We start from the raw sequence: 18,462 nt of genomic DNA, 5'->3' as shown, positions 1-18,462 counted from the left end.
CAAAATCAGCAGAACTTCAGCTGAGCACAGCTTCAGTGTCCCCTGCAGTGCCTACTTTAACTCTTTACCCCAAAGAAACAAAAGCTGCTCGTCCTGACTGTCTGATATCACTGATTTTCTTTTAAGCTTAGAGGACTCCAGACTCCCAGACATTCTTTCTTACTAATAAATCTCTCTAGAGAAAGAGAAGCAATGGCACTTGAGTTATGAGTTATTTGTGATTTAATGACAAAGTTTGACTTTATTGCTGCACATTTCTTGGCAGCCAGAATTGGTGTTTCCTTGTACTTTGTATTAATTTTTATAGAACTTTTTAAGCCTTTATTAACTTTAACAAGGTGTTTTTCCTTTATGATGGGCATAATAATTAGCCTATATAACTCAATGTGAAGATTTTCTAATGCAAGAGGCAGCAGTTTGTATAAAGCAAAGCCCATAGATTTAGCTTGCTCGTTATAATCCTTTTAATTAGGGTAATTTGCGCATTTTAAATTGCACCTTGAAGGCTGTAAGCAAAATGACTTAAGCAAGAGGAAGACAGATGTGTGGACCTACCAGTAGCACAGTCATTTGAGCATATTATTTCAGACTCTACCCGTCCAGCAGACGCTCACTGTGCATCACTATACTGGCGGTTGTGGAAGTTTTGGTATTTAAAGCGCAGCGACGACTTTCGGTGCTGCTCAGCGGGCTGACCGATGCCCCTCCTGCCTGCACTGGTCGGGTAAATGGCGCATGTGTGTTTTTGCTTTGATGCGAGTTGAGCCGCATCCAGACGCGCTGGCCGCCGCTGGCTGATGCCCGCCCCCCTCACCACCACTACCACCTCTCCTCTTCCTCCCCTCCCTCATCTTGGTGGTGTTGTGCGCAAAATTTCCAGCGCTGGACAGACGGACGCAGTTTGACGGTACAAACGAGCGGCACTGCGGGGGGATATCTGAGAAAAAAAGCCACCCAAAGCAGACATGGATGTTTAACCGGCATTTGATTTTTTTTCTCTCTCTTTATTTTTGAAAAACCTTGTGATGTGGCTTTCGCCCAGGGGTGTTCATTAAACCTGCTCGATGTCTCTCATCAGTTTATAACCGAAACAAAATGAGGATTTCTTCTCGCGATTGGATTCTGTTGATGTTCTCGGGCTTTTGGGGAATGACAATGGGTGCTTTCCCGAGCAGCGTGCAGATCGGTAAGTAAGAAGCTTTATGTGAAATGTCACCGGAGAATAAATCATGTGAATCAATCTGTAGACGTCCTGCCTGCTGCCTGTCATGACATTTAACACCTAAGGACTCCTCAAAGTGGGACTAGCTCATCTCTTTCAGTCTTTTTGAAATTCTTCTTCAAAAAACATGTCAAGCAGTCAGGGTTGTGTCCTCTGTTGATGCTGTGCATGTCAACACACGCACCTAATGCGCTTTGTATCTGCGGGCTATGGTGTGTATCCCAGTGCACTCCGCCACTGCAGCAGTTCAGAGCAGCAAAAGTGTGTGTGTATATTCCCCATGCAAGCTGGCTGTGCATTGACTGCTGTTAACTCTCTGGCAGACCCCGGGTCCTGGCGCTGCAATACACCGCCACCACAGTCCCACAGGCTCCTATTCCCCCCAGTTTCCTCTTTTTTCTCTCAACATGTTTTCATTTAACAACTTTGCTGTGTTTGTCATGAGAGTAAATAAAGGTGACTTATTCATGGTTTTCATTTCACAAGCGAGCAGATTGACTTGGCTGATTCAAAGAGAGGGAATGAAAAGAAGGGCAAACTATGACCTCCAGTTGTTGATCATCACTACCACCCCCCACCTCCATCCAAACACAATCACACAGAAAAGTATCAATTATCAGAAATGAGTCATGTTTTTATGTTAGCCAGAGAACCTCATTTCTCAGAATAAACATTTACTTACTGACTTTTTGAAGGTCTAACCTCCACTGAACCAGTGCAAGCAGAGTTGAGGCACATCAGAGTCAGTGAGGCTGATGAAAAATGACAAGTTGTTCAAATGAATCTCCTTGTTATTTTATATCAGTGTGATACTCAAATCCCCAGGCTGTCCCGGAGGTCAGAAGTCAGGGTTTTTTACAGCAGAATATCACCCCTGGAACCGAAGGCACTTGCAGGTTTAAACATGTGGACCTGCTTCGCTTCTATGTTAAGCATTTAAGAAATAAGATGTTGCTGTTTTTAGCAAACTGTTTTTCTCAGCTGTTTCACACTACACATAACCACTCATTATTATCACTTCCTTAACAAAACTGTTGTCAGTTATGAGAAATGCTGTTCATGCAATCCCTGTCTAATCATATTTCCTACCTCAGGCCCATCTGACCTCTGGGAGTGTAAGAATAACACTGTATACCAGTGTTACCTCCCTCTCCAGACTTGATTTAACATTTAAGATTTTTGAGCAGTTATTACATTATTACAGAGCTCTATCAGCCCTCTGAGAGGGTAAATGTCTCCCTAATCAACACTTCTCAGTTTCAAATAATTGTCACTGATGAATTAATGCCTATTAAAGGAGCCATGACATGAAATTTTCACTTTTTAAGGTTGTTTAACATTAATATGAGTTCCTCTAGCCTGCCTGCGGTCCCCCAGTGGCTAAAAATGATGATAGACCTAAACCATGCAATGGAAATTATTCTCCGCCTTTGGTCATGTGACCATGCAGATGGCCTGATCGGGAAAGCTGCCTTTTATGACGTGGCGCCTCATATGACGTCGAGGTTATTTCCACCCAGAGCCCATATATGGCTATGCCAAAACTGCCTTTCCCCGCCCACAGATTTGTTGTTGTTTTGGCGCATATTGTGATGTTCGAAAACGCAAAACTCTGGTTATCTCTGTTTACACGCAAATGCATAAATGGAGTTTTCAAAAATCTTCACTTTGCCCGGAGTTTTTAAAAATATTCGTTTATGATACGTTTTCATGCGTTTTCATGTGGATGACAGGTCCAAACGTAGAAAAATATATTCGTTTTAGCAGATACCCAGCTACGTGTGGATGGGGCCTGAGTGTGTGACCCTGTGCATGTGCATGTGTGTGTCAACAGGTGCCAACCTGGATGAGTTAAAAGCGGAGGACAAATTTTGTGTGTATGCATGTATGCATGACCAATAAATCGGATCTTAATAATGATTCATTCATGGTTCCAGCGCTAGCGCTACGTGCATCTTTGCAAACCAGAGCAATTAGATGAGAATGTCAAAATCCTCACTCCTGCTTTCCCCTTCACGCACGCCTTTTTTGTCGTCTTGCTGTGTCTTGTGTAGCACTTGCTTGATGTTTGACTGTGTTAGGAGAGTTGTTCACTAACTAGTTCGTCATATTGTCAAAGTAATCTCATTTCAACAGGTTTAGCTAGTTTTACGGCATAGGGCTGCCGTGCCATAGCAATTCACAAAACATTTGCGCATGGTACCACGGGCGTAAGTAAGGCCACACCCCCACCCTCCGCTTTGCCTCGCCTTTCTCCTCCTAATTTGCATTTAAAGCTGCAGACCCTAAACAGCTCATTCTGAGGATCCTAAGGAAAGCTCTTTTTTGGTACTGGCTGTAATTCTGCACCAAGGCAGAATTTTGGGGAAAAAAACTCAGATACAGTATTAGGGGACCACTAAAGCCAATAAAAATATATAAAAGCCTCCATTTATTTTCATGCCATGGAACCTTTAACTCTGGGAAATTTGCTGGGTACACATACATAAATACACTTAAACACAGAGTAGAAATGCTTCAAAGCTGTTCCAAATGACAGGTCGGACTTATTTCCCACATTTCCTTCATTTTATGAACCCTCTTAATTCGTTGGGCAATGAAAGATCTGCAGCTTTTCTCAACAGGCATTCCATGGAGACAAGCATCTTTGATGAGAAATTATCTAATACATCTATCACAGCACAGACAGGCTACAGTACTTCTAATTCCAAACATGACCACAAATAAATTCCAAATCTTCATACAACATAGATCCATATTCCTAATGACTATTCTAATTAACAACAAACGATCCTCAGAGGTTTGTGATAGTTATTAGGCTCTGCTTGAGTGATCTTGAAACTCTTGATGATCCCAACGTCACATAGACCTGTGTGTGGATATAAACATCCCTCTAAACTGTGACTCTGGAAAAGTCCCTGAGATTAAACTGATTCAGCAGATTCTTGAACTGTCTCACATTAAAATTCCTCTCACTCTGTGTCTGGATAAACACTGATCTATTTTGGACATAGATTAATATGTCGACAGGCATATTTGAATGCATTGTAATCAGGTTAAATATATCAGGACATAGTCCGGATCACTATCTACAGGTCTCAGACCTCAAACAGACTCTTTAAAGTGCTTTTGCCTCTATGGAGCACATCACATGATGCTGAGATTGCTGTGGTCTTGGTGTGCTACTCCTTCTTTTTTGTGTCGGTGCTACTCCGAGCTATGCAGATGCATACAACTTGCTGCCACTTGGTGGCCGCGTTAAGGAGTATTAGGAGCAACTGAAAATGTAGAACATTGTTGTTTGTGTTTGTTCTTCTGGTTTCTCCATGCTGCGGTACAGTCAGAGGTCATTGTTTCATAATTTTTTGCATTTCTTCCTCTGACCTCTACTGAAGTAATTTCAGCATTTTACCCAATCAATATTTGACGTACACATAGCATCATCACCAGGAGGTGACCCTCTGTTGGCATGTTGTAGGGCTGCATGCAAACATGACTCAGTAGCCTCTGCATCAGTTTAATTTCTATGATCCTTCACTGTACATGCTGACTGTGAGCCATGCAAATGCAAATGGACAGTATTTATGCCTGATCTCAGTGTGAAAGGGGCTTACACACTGAGTACAGCTTTTAAGATGACCACATCTTAAAGGAGGAGTCTTGAAAGGTCACCTATATCTGATTCTTAAATGAGAAGTTAGTTTTTTTTTTAAAACCTGGACGTTATTTCTGGCATAAAATACGTTCATATACTCACCGATAACAGTTTGGTGAAAGTAGGCGTCCTTCAGAAGATATTTAGATTACTCGAGATCCACGTATATCCATATAACGAGAGAGAACAGGGCACAATTGCACTATTAGTTCAGAGCTGACCGTGTTGTTGTTATTTTGGGCTATCGGGGGCTTATTGGGGCTTTCTACACATGCGTCTACTTGGATGTCTTCATTGACACGCTCCACTGCAGCACAGCTTATATACTCCATACTCGGCTAACTTCACAAGGAGTTTGATACTGCTATTTTTGTGCAACATGGCAGAATGTTTATTAGATTTTGACGACGTGGACGACATCTTTGAGTATGATGGATGGCCTTACCGGAGTGAATGAGCTGTGCTGCAACAACATTTAGATCTTTGAATATGAACAAGATTATTATGTAAAAAGGACAACAATGACTAGCGAAGAGTTATCTCTAATGCCAAACTGATTTATGAGACTGGAGCTCAACTTCCAGGAAAACACAATACAAAGCTGTGTAGATCCAGCAGGATATTGGATGAATATTATCACCCTTTCATCCTGCTTTCATATGAGATAAAGATGGTTTTACATGTTAAGTAGACTGTGTCCTTGTAATAACAGTAGAGTGAGGCCTAAAGACCCAAGGACAGCTCAACTTTAGCATTTAGGAAGACTTTTCAGCCATTGGAAGATATTTTACACCGTGTTATATTTTACATATTGCCCACATCCTGATAATGCCTCTCCTGTTAGGTGTCACCAGCGAATAATTTGTTTAGTTTTTGACTAAAGCAATTATATTAAATTTATATTATATTAAATCATTTAGCTAACCAATTGCTTAATATGATCCATGTAAAACCCTTTACAATAGTAGGCACATACAACAAGCAAACAGTATGAGTCAGGGGATTGTTTTGCTGGTCATCAACTATGGCTCAGACTAAAGGATCTAGCATACTGATAGGATAGTTATGAGACATGATAGATACTTTCATAATATGAGAGAATGTTTTTTGCCTTATTTCTGGACCTTTCTTCTTCAGGTCATCATTTTCACTTAAATATCTTCATAGACTGACACGATATTTGCTTCACATTTAAGGTCCCCAGAAAAATAATGGCACTGAATGTCAACCAGTGTGACCAGTAAGCCAGAAGTCTTAATTATAAAAGGAAATATACTGAAACCTACGCTGAAAGATTGTCGCAATGTTTGTTGCAAGTTAGAATCACCAGGGGATGAATTCTATTGACTTTGGCATTCAACATATTTCCCATCAGTACCATCTCATTGACATTTACTGGTCCAAGTGAACTAATGCAGTAACATATCTGTTCTTGACTGTGCTTTATGAATTCATACATACACGCTTACCCATTAGCCTTATCCTTGGTATTTAGAGATAATTAACAGATTTTGGCATGCTACCATGGTAGGCTGATAAGCTGACCCTTTTAAACATTATATTCACTGAAAATCAGCAGTGTTAGTGCTTCAGATAGCAAGACAGATGTGCTGATGCCTTTAAACTGATGCCTACGTTGCACAGCTTGGAAGAGTAGCTAGCAGGGCTGCTGATAGTTTATCTCTGTACTCTCACAACCTTTTTCATTGGAGGAAACATTCTCAGGTGTAATTGCGTATAAATATTATATTCATTGAAGACAGACTGTGTTAGCTCTGGCATTAATAATACTGGGCACATATTTGTTCTTAAGTCGTGTGTACAAGTAATTTAAGAGAATTTGCGCATTCACCAATCTTTTTGTATTGTACGTTTTCTTTCAGGTACGAACAGAATTTACTAGTGATCCAGACCTGTCGTAGGAGTTTCGTAAAATAGTCCGCTGTTATTCGAATCAAGTTTGCTTGACTAATGGATTGTATATTTAATTACTTTGAAGCAAACATAAATAAATATATACATTATACCCCATAATGATGCTGACATTATTCTTTTTGACTTAAATTATGCACTAATTGAAGGTTAATTTGACTTGCTACTTTTGGACGCCTTAGTGCATGTGTGTTCCGAGACCTTGTAGACAGACAAATGGCTGACATTGCGATTTAGATTGCCAAGGACTGTGCAGCTGCAAATATGCAGCTTGCTAGAGCCACAACTCCAGAGAGAAACACGCCGATCAAACCAAATTCCACCACACGTCCAGGTCCTCACCACCCTTGGATTTTTGGCCACTGGAACCTTTCAGAGGGAGATTGGAGACAGATCGGGGGTGTCTCAGTCCTCTGTGAGTCGTGCGCTCCCATTGGTCATCAAAGCTCTCATTAGTTTATCACCCATGGTACATCAAATTCCCATACACCGCTGTCCAACAAGTACAAATTAAGAGGGACTTTCATGCCATGGCTGGACTGCCAAACATAATCGGAGTACTAGACTAAACACATATACGTATCAAAGCACCCGTTCCGTTGTGAACTGAGCTGGAGGCCAGGTGGGTGTGTCTCAATACAGCGGGGGGTAAACTGCACTATAGCCCAGAGAAGGCATGCCAGATTTGCACAATATTGCCATGAACGAGGGTCTCCTACTACCTGAACCAGCCCAGGCAGAACAGAAGGTGTGGTGCCAGAAGACCACCCTCATTAACCGCCCCATCGAAGAGCCATCAGGATAAGGCAACAACTGATTGCACGGCTTTAGTTGCAGTCATCGAGCGCCTGGCCATGGCGAGACGGTTTTTTTTGTAAGCCATTTTCATATCAAACCATTTCTTTTTTATTTCGGTGACATTACGAACTACAGGTGACACTGAACTAACAGCACTCGTAATTGCTTCCCATTTCTTCGCTTTAGCAGGTCCCGTAATTCTACTGCTGACACTGCTAAAAATGACATATTTTCCTTTTTGGATCTCTGAAAGCGTAACTTCAATCTCAGAGCCCCTAAAGTTGTTCTTTTCGCGCCTTGATGCCATTCTCATGACTCAACACTCAACTCTTCCTGGCACAGAAGACAGGAAGCGTGGCCTAATATGGTAAAATTTTGTGCGTGGAGTATGCAAATCTACTATCCTCGTGCACATGCACTTAAATACGCACGGGTGGCATTCATCATTGACGCAGGTTGTTAACACACTTTTTCCAAAGTTAAGAGCGTTTGTTGAATCTGACATGGCATGTTCATACGAGACCTTCGTACGAAAAAAGTAAGAGAAATTTAGAATAAAAATACGAAAATGTTCTTGCATGAGGCCCATTGTTAGGATCTGTGTTAGCTTGCTAAAGGTTACATTTGACTGTTGCCCACTTAACACAGCTTGGAAGAGCAGTTAGCATTGCTACAGACTCTTCATGGTTTTCACAGCATTTTCTATTTGGGAAAAAATTCTCTCATGATTTAAACAATGGTAAGAAATTTCTATCATTGTGGCAAACACTAATATGGACTGATTTTAAACAGAATGACTAACAAACGTTTTGGTTTTGGAGGACTTGCTGCCCGAATAAGGCGCATGTGCCCAATCATGTCCTTAAAGGCTCTAGCATGGTTGACGCATCTGCTAGCGCGAGCGGTGTTGATGACGTCACAATTTCGTGCCGGCTATATATAGTGGCACAAGTCGATGCGCCAGTAGTTGCAATTTTCTCCGTCACAGAGGTGTCATTGCTACGTGAAGGTTACCGCTACTCTACAACCACGAAAGTCGAGAAGAAAACAATGCCCCTGTCAAGAGCAGGAATACTGTCATCAATGATACTGCTGCAGTATCTGGATAATTTTATTTTTTTAATTCAGTTAAAAGAGGTGAAGGTCTGAAGTGGCATCACCACTTCGAGTCTCTGCCCTCTTCTTTGCCTTCACGTATCTGTCCCATAGCTTCTTCCACACATTCTTACAGAACTCTCCCTCTTTCTCCAAGGTTCTGCCAATCTCTGTCCACGAGTTTTGAGAGTTTACGTGGTCCCTGTGCTGTTTCACTGCAGTTTCGTACAGCTGCCTGTACAAACGCACCTCCTGACTGAGCCTGGTCTCAAATTGGTCCATCCGCGTTGTTGTTCTCGGCGTAGCCAAGTTACAAAAATCGACTAGTGCACGACAACGCGCTGCACAGTTTTTTCAAGGCAAGCGCCTACCTGAAACGTCATTTTGACGTCACGGGCCACCACTGCCGTGAGCGACGCGTCAACTGTAAATCAGCCTTTGTGTGGCTCCATGCTGACTCTCAGCACAGGAAGAGAAGTTTAATATTTATTTGATACTCCCCCACAGAAGATTTATATACATCATTTTATTTGATTCTTCTAGCATTCAAAAACACCATGCAGCCTGGTGTCATGAAAGGTCTAAAGTCAATGTACGATTTGCATTGTTAAAGAATGACACTTTGCCCTTTATGTAATCTCAACCAAAAATATTTACATTGTCATTAAAATGCTATAAAATGGCATATAGGACTTTCAGTCCTCTAATTAATAGAAATTATGCACAAAATATGCCTGAGGTGGTGTGCCATTTATAGAAAATATCCTGATATCACATGAATCAGTGGTACTGTAACACAGTTTTTAAAAAAGTTGGGATGGGTGCAAAAAAAAAGGAAAAAAAGAAACTACAAATGACTGAACTAAACAACTTATTAGAATGACTGAATCTTGGGATTTCATTATCCAAAGTACATAGTATTGTTGAAAGGCGTGTACCAGGCTGTAGAGTTGTTCCTTATAAACCCTTTGATTCTGTTTCTCCATCCTGTTTTTAGGTGGTCTGTTCATCAGAAACACTGATCAGGAGTACACCGCCTTTCGATTGGCGATCTTCCTGCACAACACCAGCCCGAATGCATCAGAAGCCCCGTTCAACCTAGTGCCTCATGTGGACAACATCGAGACGGCCAACAGCTTCGCTGTCACCAATGCCTGTAAGTCAGTCGTTTTTTCCCATCAGTTGTGTCAGCTGACTCTGTCCACTCAAATTAAAGGATATTACAGAATTTTTTTTATTTTGTACTATGATTTTAGAGATGGTATGCAGTTACACCACCAGGAGAGTGTAACACTTTTTAAATACCAAACTGTAATTTTTGCCCTTAATGCATGTAATAGTAAACATTATGTGGATGGAAACTTTGGACTGAGTAAAGATAGCTGTTACCCTCTACTTCTTGCATTTCTAAGATAGGCAGGTTTCCGATATGAATTAATTTGATTCTTATTGCTGGGGCCTGGTCAGGTGGGTAGTCGTATTGTTAGGAGATAAGAAAGCCTAGTATCACAGCAAAGCTTGTAAAAGAATTGGCATCTCAGAACAGGAGAACATATCAGTGTCATGTTTTGCATCAGTCATACATTAAATTATATAAATATGTGTGGGCAAAGGGAATGTAAAGGAATGTTTTGCAAGGCAAAGCACAACATTCATGCCAGGTGAGGTTCTTAGTGGCATAAGTCAGATACCGGCCTTTTACCCAGGAGAGTGTGGATCAAGGGTTGTGGGACTTAGTTTTGCTTTTGCTTTACTCATTCTGCTGTAAGTTGTTGTTTGGTTAGGGTGTGACACTTGAAACTATAAAATATATTGGATTGAGTTAGAATACGCAGAGCTTAAACAATCACATTTTCTTTTGCTGCTGGGATTTTGCAATTTCTATGTAAATTTCACATCCAAGCCAAGAAATGGAAAAACATATATGGTTAATTACAGTAAAATGATCTGTATCATCCATAAATTTACAGAAATGACACAGATTGAGACTTATGGCTTTCCAACAGTTCAGTGCTGATGATGTGGCAGTGTAGCTATGTCTGCTGATTCACATTTGATCTGAGCAAAGCCACATGCCAAAGGGAACAGAAGCTGTATACATACAAATGGCAGTCCCAAACATTGCCATGCTTAGATCTTCTTACAGTAGTTGGCAGGGATTGTTAGTGATGGGAAACATCTTCTGTTTTTCTATCTTTCTCACAGTGTCTGAGTGTGTCTGTGTGTGTTTGCAGGGGGTAGGGGTTCCCACAAAGACCATAAAACACTTCAGCCTGATGTCTTCCACTATCTATGGTGTGATCTGGTGTTTAAAAAAATCAATGACTAAATTAAGCAGAGAATGAAGTGCGTTTATGTTTGTTTGGTAATGGAGGATATGTAGTGTGTCTGTGTCATCACGATGACCAGATACAGAATTTTTTTCTATTCTGTGATCAAATTTGAGAAGTCTTGATGTGTTTTCTCTTACATTTTTATTTTACATAATCACTTTGAGTTCATATTTCCCCTTAATTGCACCAAGGGTTCTTATAGTCTTGTTTTGGTTAAGTAGCATCATTACAGTATGCCAAATTAATGATTAGTTGTTCCTGGTTGCAAGCTGATTTATGAACATTTATCTGCAATGAAATTAGGTTACCTGATCTCCACCAAGTATAAATAACAGAATATAAAAATGTCTGCTTGTACAAATGTGAATTATGCATGACTCTAAGAAGTTGAAAGTTTGATACGACTTTAACCCCACAGATATCTTTGCTCCAACACTTTTCCAAGCCGATACCAAACAGCAGACAAGAGGTTCTACCTCCGTAACATTATATCTAAATATCTCTGTGGGGTCATGGAAACCATGCTGACATGAGCATTCAACTCCAGTATCTTTATAACCAAAACCAATGCATAATAAGGTTTTGCATGTTAATGACCTCTTAGATGAAATTACAGTAGGTGAAGCTTTATTGATATCTGCCAAATCAAAATCAAATCAAATCAAATTTATTTATATAGCACATTTCATGTACAAACAATTCAAAGTGCTTTACATAAAATAAAAACATTGCAGCAGGGAGTGGAAGAAGCATTAAAAATACATAAAAGAATATAAAGAGAAACAAATAAAATCATTTAAATGAATTTAAAACAAGCAACAGTCTAGATAAGTTAAAAGATATTTCATGCATAGACACATGAGAACAGAAATGTCTTTAACCTGGATTTAAAAATGTCTACATTTGGTGAAAGTTTAATCGCCACTGGCAGTTTGTTCCACTTGTTTGCAGCATAACAGCTAAATGCTGCTTCTCCATGTTTAGTCTGGACTCTGGACTGGACCAGCTGACCTGAGTCCTTGGATCTAAGAGCTCTGCTGGCTTTATATTCTCTGAACATATCACAGATTTATTTTGGGCCTAAACCGTTCTGGGATTTGTAAACCATCAGCAGGCTTTTAAAATCTATTCTGTGACTGACTGGAAGCCAGTGCAAAGATTTTAAAACTGGTGTGATGTGTTCAGATCTCTTAGTCCGGGTTAAAACTCCAGCAGCAGCGTTCTGGATGAGCTGCAGATGTTTAATGCTCTTTTTGGGAAGTCCAGTTAAAAGAGCGTTACAGTAATCGAGTCTACTGGAGATGAATGCATGGATGAGTTTCTCCTGGTCTTTTTTGGGAGAGGAAACCTTTAATTCTGTTGATGTTTCTGAGATGGTAAAAAGCTGCCTTGGTGACAGCTTTGATGTGGCTGCTGAAAGTCAGATCTTAGTCTATCAACACTCTGAGGTTACGAACTTGGTCAGTGATTGTAAGGTCCCGAGTCTCAAGATATTTACCAACGCTGACCCTCTTCTCTTTACTACCAAACAGAATGATCTCAGTTTTGTCTTCATTTAATTTTAGAAAATTCTTTCTCATCCAGGTGTTTATTTCCTCCAGACACTGACACAGTACGTCTGCTGGGCTGCAGTCGTCCGGTGACAGAGACACATAAAGTTGTGTATCATCTGCATAACTGTGATAATTGATGTTAAAATTCTGCAATATCTGACCCAAAGGGAGCATATACAAGTTAAACAGAAGAGGTCCAAGAATTGACCCCTGGGGGACTCCACAAGTCATGGCCACTCACTCAGATTCATAACTGCCAATTGTAACAAAAGAACTCCGGCCTTCTAAGTAGGACCTGAACCAGTTAACACATTGACTCCCAAGTCACGTAAAACTACGTTTTTACTGCCCATGCGTTGGCTCCCAAATGGTAAAAATACGTTTTTACGTTTTTTTTTTATGGATTCTGAATCTATATATTCTAATGCACATTCTGTGTGATTTTTGTAATTATGTGATGAACAGAACTGACATAGATGGCAGTCAAAAACTGGTGTCATCATCTGGACATTTTGATCATTACGCCAATGTCTTTGCATCAACTCAAGAACAATTTTGATAACGCTGCATTGATTGTTGTGCATTTCCGCATTTTGTCCAATCGCACGTGTCGGTTTCCAGAGGGTGGCGGTAAAGTAACATAAACAAACAACAAGAAGGAGAAGAAGACAGGCAACAAGTCTAAGGAGGCGGTCTTATGAACAGGTTAGCTTTGCAACATGCGACACGACGCAAATCCTCTGACCCGGATATGTAAGTATCTAAAGTGCGACAGGCTGAAAGAGCGCACGTTTCACAAAAGCCCCGATATCTCAGTTTGTTGTTGATTTTGGTGGATACCCGCCTTGGTTTAGCTAAGGATAGCTCGCTAATGGCGGCACCTAGAGACACGCAGTTTTGACCCACAAAGAGTTTAAAGTCTCAGCTTTCAAACGAGCCATAACATGTTTCAGTGGCCCTATCACATAATATGCTGTGACTGTACAAAAAACGTCAAAAAATGGTTTAGAACGCTGGGATTCTACGACATAATTCCGTAAACACCGCCGGTATTCAATGTGTTGAGGACCGCTCCAGAAAGTCCAACCCAGTTTTCCAGCCTGTGCAAAAGGATTCTGTGATCTACAGTATCAAACGCAGCACTGAGGTCCAACAGAACCAGGACTGAAACATTACCAGAATCACTATTCAACCTAATGTCGTTTAACACTTTGACCAGAGCTGTTTCAGTGCTGTGATGACGTCTAAAGCCTGATTGAAAGTTATCAAGACTTCCACTTTCATTCAGAAAGTAGTTGAGCTGGTTAAATACAACTTTCTCAATAATCTTAGATATAAAAGAGAGGTTAGAGACAGGTCTGTAGTTGTTCATCATAGAGGCGTCTAGAGTTCTCTTCTTTAGGAGTGGCTTAATGGCAGCTGTCTTTAGTGACTTGGGAAAAATGCCTGATGCCAGTGAGCTGTTAACTATTCGTAGGAGATCACTTTCTACTGAGGTAAAAACAGTTTTCAAAAAGTCGGATGGTATTATGTCAAGAGAACAAGTTGTTGATTTCAGATGCCGAACTGTTTCCTCTAGGATTCTTAAATCTACAATATTAAATTGTGACATAACGTCAGAGTTATTTCTAGGTTTTAGACACAGATTAGTTTTCTTGCTTGTCTGTGTTGCGTGAATGTTTTGTCTAATCACTTTGATTTTTTGGCTAAAAAAGTTGGCAAATACGTTGCATTTCTCAGTGGAGAGGAGGTCTGGGTGTGACTGTTTAGGAGGATTTGTGAGTTTTTCAACCATAGCAAACAGAGTTCGAGAATTGTTGACATTCTTATTAATCATTTTAGATAAATGCAGTTGTCTGGCCTTGCACAGCTCATTGTTATAACTACGCAGGCTTTCTTTGTACAGCTCATAGTGAATCTGAAGCTTTGTTTTCCTCCATTTACGTTCAGCTTTCCTGCATTTTCTTTTCAGGTTTTTGACCGTAGTGGTGTTTCTCCATGGGGTTTTTTGTTTGATCAAGGTGCTCTTGATTCTTATCGGTGCAACAGCTTCCATTACATTCAAAATTTTCAAGTTAAAATGATCCAGCATTCCTTCAACTGACTCTGCGCTCATTGTTGGTAACATAGCTATGGGGGGAAGTGTGGGGAAGTGAAGCGTGCCAGCAGTAGAAAGAGTTATGCAGGGAAAAATGGCTTAAAGGATAACTGCGGTATTTTCAACATTAAGCCTCTTTTCTGAGTCGTCTGCAATGTTTTAGAACCCCCCTCACCGCTTTTTTGATGTTTACTGCTGTCTCCGGTATTTGCCTAATTTTGATTCATCTCAACCTGCTTCAGAATGGCAAGTCATGTGCATGTCCAAAAAGGTCCGTAAAAGCACCATAAACGTCCGTTTTCAAAATCATCAACTCACCGGAGTGGTTACTGGTGTGCACTGGTAATCCATATCAAATTTCGTTGCGAAAAGTTGCTTCTGTCATGTTTCATTTGACATTTTGTAAATCCCATTGAGTTCTATTGAAGACTGGATGTTCGTTGATATTACTCCGCCACGGAAACCGGAAAGAGGAGATGTTTGTTTATCCACGGCTGTGAGGTGGCTAAGAAAATAGTTCGAGCATGAACGAGCTGCCAAATAAAACACGACAGAAGCAACTTTTCGCAACGAAATTTGATATGGATTACCAGTGCACACCAGTAACCACTCCGGTGAGTTGATGATTTTGAAAACGGACGTTTATGGTGCTTTTAAGGACCTTTTTGGACATGCACATGACTTGCCATTCTGAAGCAGGTTGAGATGAATCAAAATTAGGCAAATACCGGAGACAGCAGTAAACATCAAAAAAGCGGTGAGGGGGGTTCTAAAACATTGCAGACGACTCAGAAAAGAGGCTAAATGTTGAAAATACCGCAGTTATCCTTTAATGTTTATGTTTATGCATTTAGCAGACGCTTTTATCCAAAGAGACTGTACTGTTCCCATACCGGGAGTCGAAACTGGGCTGCCTGGGTGAAAACCAGGAATCCTAACTGTTAGACCATATGGGATGTGTGGCTTCAAAAAGGTTATGAGCAAAAAAGCTAAATATAAGCAATGCAAACAACTGTGGTGTGATACTGTAAACACCACAGCATTAAAATCAACTGCCTGTTGAATATTATGTAGGCCAACCTCATGTGGCCATAACAGCTCTGATGTGTGAGAGCTCTAGGTCCTCTGGAGCAATTGGTCATGGGTCCTTTTGGTCTTGTGGGAAGAACCTCCAAGGGTCTGGCTTGTTGTCGATTTTAATCTGGCGAGTTTGCAGGCCTGTTCAATGACTTGCCCTTTTTCTTGTGCACCTCACTCTGTTCCTGAAGTCTTGTCCACATTAACACAGCTATTTTTTCAAGTGCAACTTCTTTTAAATGTTCCAGTGTTGTAATGTGAACAATGGAACCACAGTTTTTGGTTTGACGTCAATCAGTGTATCATTTTGTATGCTGTTTACATGGGAATGGCAGATGCTGACAAACCAGTGCTTGGGCTGACCTCATTAACAGAACTTTTTACACACCTACAGTATAGTTACTCATCCACTATATTGTGGAGCATGCGCGTCGAGAGACCTGGTCATTCGGGGCTTCAGCCCCGAATCTCCGGGCTTCAGCCCCGAATCTCTCTGGACTGACATAAAGAAAAATATGTATAATAATAATAAGAAGAAGAACGAAGAAGAAGAAAAAGAAGGAGAGCTCCGTCACGGGACCACACTTTGAGCGGTGATAGACTACCGCGGCGCTGCTGTCATCATGCAACTTTGTAACCAGCTCAGACCGCAGGATTCTGAGGCGCGGTGAGGAGCGGTGAGGCGGTGCGGTGATGCGGTGGCCGCCGCGCGATTGAAAATATGCGATTCGCGCGAGTTCAAAAAATCCAACTTTGGCGAAATATTCGCGCCAGACAGCCTATCAGCGTTGAGATTCTGGACGACAGTGACGTGGAGACAGATGGACAGGCGCTGTCTGTGACATGCAGATGGGACTGCAGATGGAAATTAGCTTCTAAGCTACAATCTGGTGCAGGTCATCTCTTTACTTTGTAATTAATGTACTTTGCACATGGTCCCTGACAAAATAAAATTAAAAAATTAAATCACCGCCTTCTCCAGGAGTTCCGTCTGGATGACGGCCGCCTCCAGCGGCACCCCAGGCCCACCAGGACCCAGCCCGACGACCTGCTCGGGAGGACCGGCGCCGCGATCTCTCGGCAGGACACCATGCCACAGGCGCCCCGCAGCTGAAACGGAGCCGCGGCCCAGCTGCGGAGCGCCTGCAGCCGGCGTCCCGCCGAGAGATCACGGCACCGATCCTCCCGAGCAGGCCAACAAACTGGGTCCCGGCGAGCCCGAAACACCGCTGGAAGCGGCCGCCACGGGAGTATCGGCGCCGCGATCTCTCGGCAGGACACCATGCCACAGGCGCCCCGCAGCTGAAACGGAGCCGCGGCCCAGCTGCGGAGCGCCTGCAGCCGGCGTCCCGCCGAGAGATCACGGCACCGATCCTCCCGAGCAGGCCAACAAACTGGGTCCCGGCGAGCCCGAAACACCGCTGGAAGCGGCCGCCACGGGAGGATCGGTGCCGTGATCTCTCGGCGGGACGCCGGCTGCAGGCGCTCCGCAGCTGGGCCGCGGCTCCGTTTCAGCTGCGGGGCGCCTGTGGCATGGTGTCCTGCCGAGAGATCGCGGCGCCGGTCCTCCCGAGCGGGTCGTCGGGCTGGGTCCTGGTGGGCCTGGGGTGCCGCTGGAGGCGGCCGTCATCCAGACGGAACTCATGGAGGACCGGCGCCGCGATCTCTCGGCCCAGCTGCGGAGCGCCTGCAGCCGGCGTCCCGCCGAGAGATCACGGCACCGATCCTCCCGTGGCGGCCACTTCCAGCGGTGTTTCGGGCTTGCCGGGACCCAGTTTGTTGGCCTGCTCGGGAGGATCGGTGCCGTGATCTCTCGGCGGGACGCCGGCTGCAGGCGCCGGTCCTCCCAAGCGGGTCGTCGGGCTGGGTCCTGGTAGGCCTGGGGTGCCGCTGGAGGCGGCCGTCATCCAGACGCAACTCCTGTAGAAGGCGATGAAATTATCCGAGCTGAATGCACCACCGGATGATGTCACTGACCCAGACACGACGGCGTGTGCGTTTCAGACGAATCTCGGACTGCCACAGCAGGTACAAGGACGCGATCAGCCATGGATAGCCCCTTGAGCTATTCACTCGTTTTTTACTCGCGCGAAAGAGGCGTTTGAGGCGATGGAATTTAATTTACACCTGCGGCAACAATCGCGCGATGAAGGCGGTGCGAATATTCGCATCGCGTTTGGTGTGAACGCACCGTTAGGCTAACAAAGACACAATGTCAGCATTTGGATATATGGATCTCGGCATTTGATCAAAACATGAATGCCAACATTCACAGCTCGGCATTCAACATGTTAAGCAGCTGGTCATGAACTGTGTTAAATTTTCATTTTAACACCCCCTTTTTTTAAAAAAAATCCCGGGGGAAAAACCCCCTGACCCCCGTTAAAAATTATTTTCATGTCTGGGCTACAGCCCCGAATGTTTGCTCAAGCTACAGACGCCCCTGTTGTGGAGCAAAGTGGTCAGGATGAAAGTCTCTGTTACATAATTCAACAAGCCATCAATGTTACCTATTCAAGACAAAACCTAACTGGAACTATAGTTGGAGGTAGGGGTGCGCGATCTGATGATATAAAATCGTGACTGGCGAGGAAGAGTGGAGAATCGCAGGCGATCTACCAAATTAGAGAAACCGTTTAGATCGCCTTTGCCAATCAGCGCAATGATTTTTTTATTTTTTTTTTAATGCTGGTGTATGG

At 42.8% G+C, this 18,462-nt stretch overlaps 1 protein-coding gene across 6 annotated transcripts in view; it reads left to right on the top strand.

Annotated features, from left to right (window-relative positions):
- The first annotated feature begins 664 nt into the window (after positions 1-664).
- Positions 665-18,462, top strand: part of gria4b (glutamate receptor, ionotropic, AMPA 4b) — a 182,376-nt gene continuing 164,578 nt past the window's right edge. For 4 of the 6 annotated variants that reach the window (XR_012773131.1, XR_012773130.1, XM_075486908.1 and 1 more), the window contains exons 1-2: positions 671-1,186; positions 9,700-9,858. Coding sequence is in view for 4 of the 6 variants with exons in the window: in XM_075486908.1 (XP_075343023.1) it covers positions 1,096-1,186; positions 9,700-9,858 (250 nt within the window). In the remaining 2 variants the exon portion in view is untranslated. Of the gene's footprint in view, positions 1,187-9,699; positions 9,859-18,462 lie in introns of all 6 variants that reach the window. The other 2 variants (XM_075486910.1, XM_075486909.1) reach the window with 2 other exon arrangements.

Source organism: Odontesthes bonariensis, chromosome 16 (genome assembly GCF_027942865.1).
Source record: "Odontesthes bonariensis isolate fOdoBon6 chromosome 16, fOdoBon6.hap1, whole genome shotgun sequence".
Taxonomy (NCBI): Eukaryota; Metazoa; Chordata; class Actinopteri; order Atheriniformes; family Atherinopsidae; genus Odontesthes; species Odontesthes bonariensis.
Note: the sequence above shows the minus strand (reverse complement) of the source record. Positions and strands in the feature narration are given on the sequence as shown.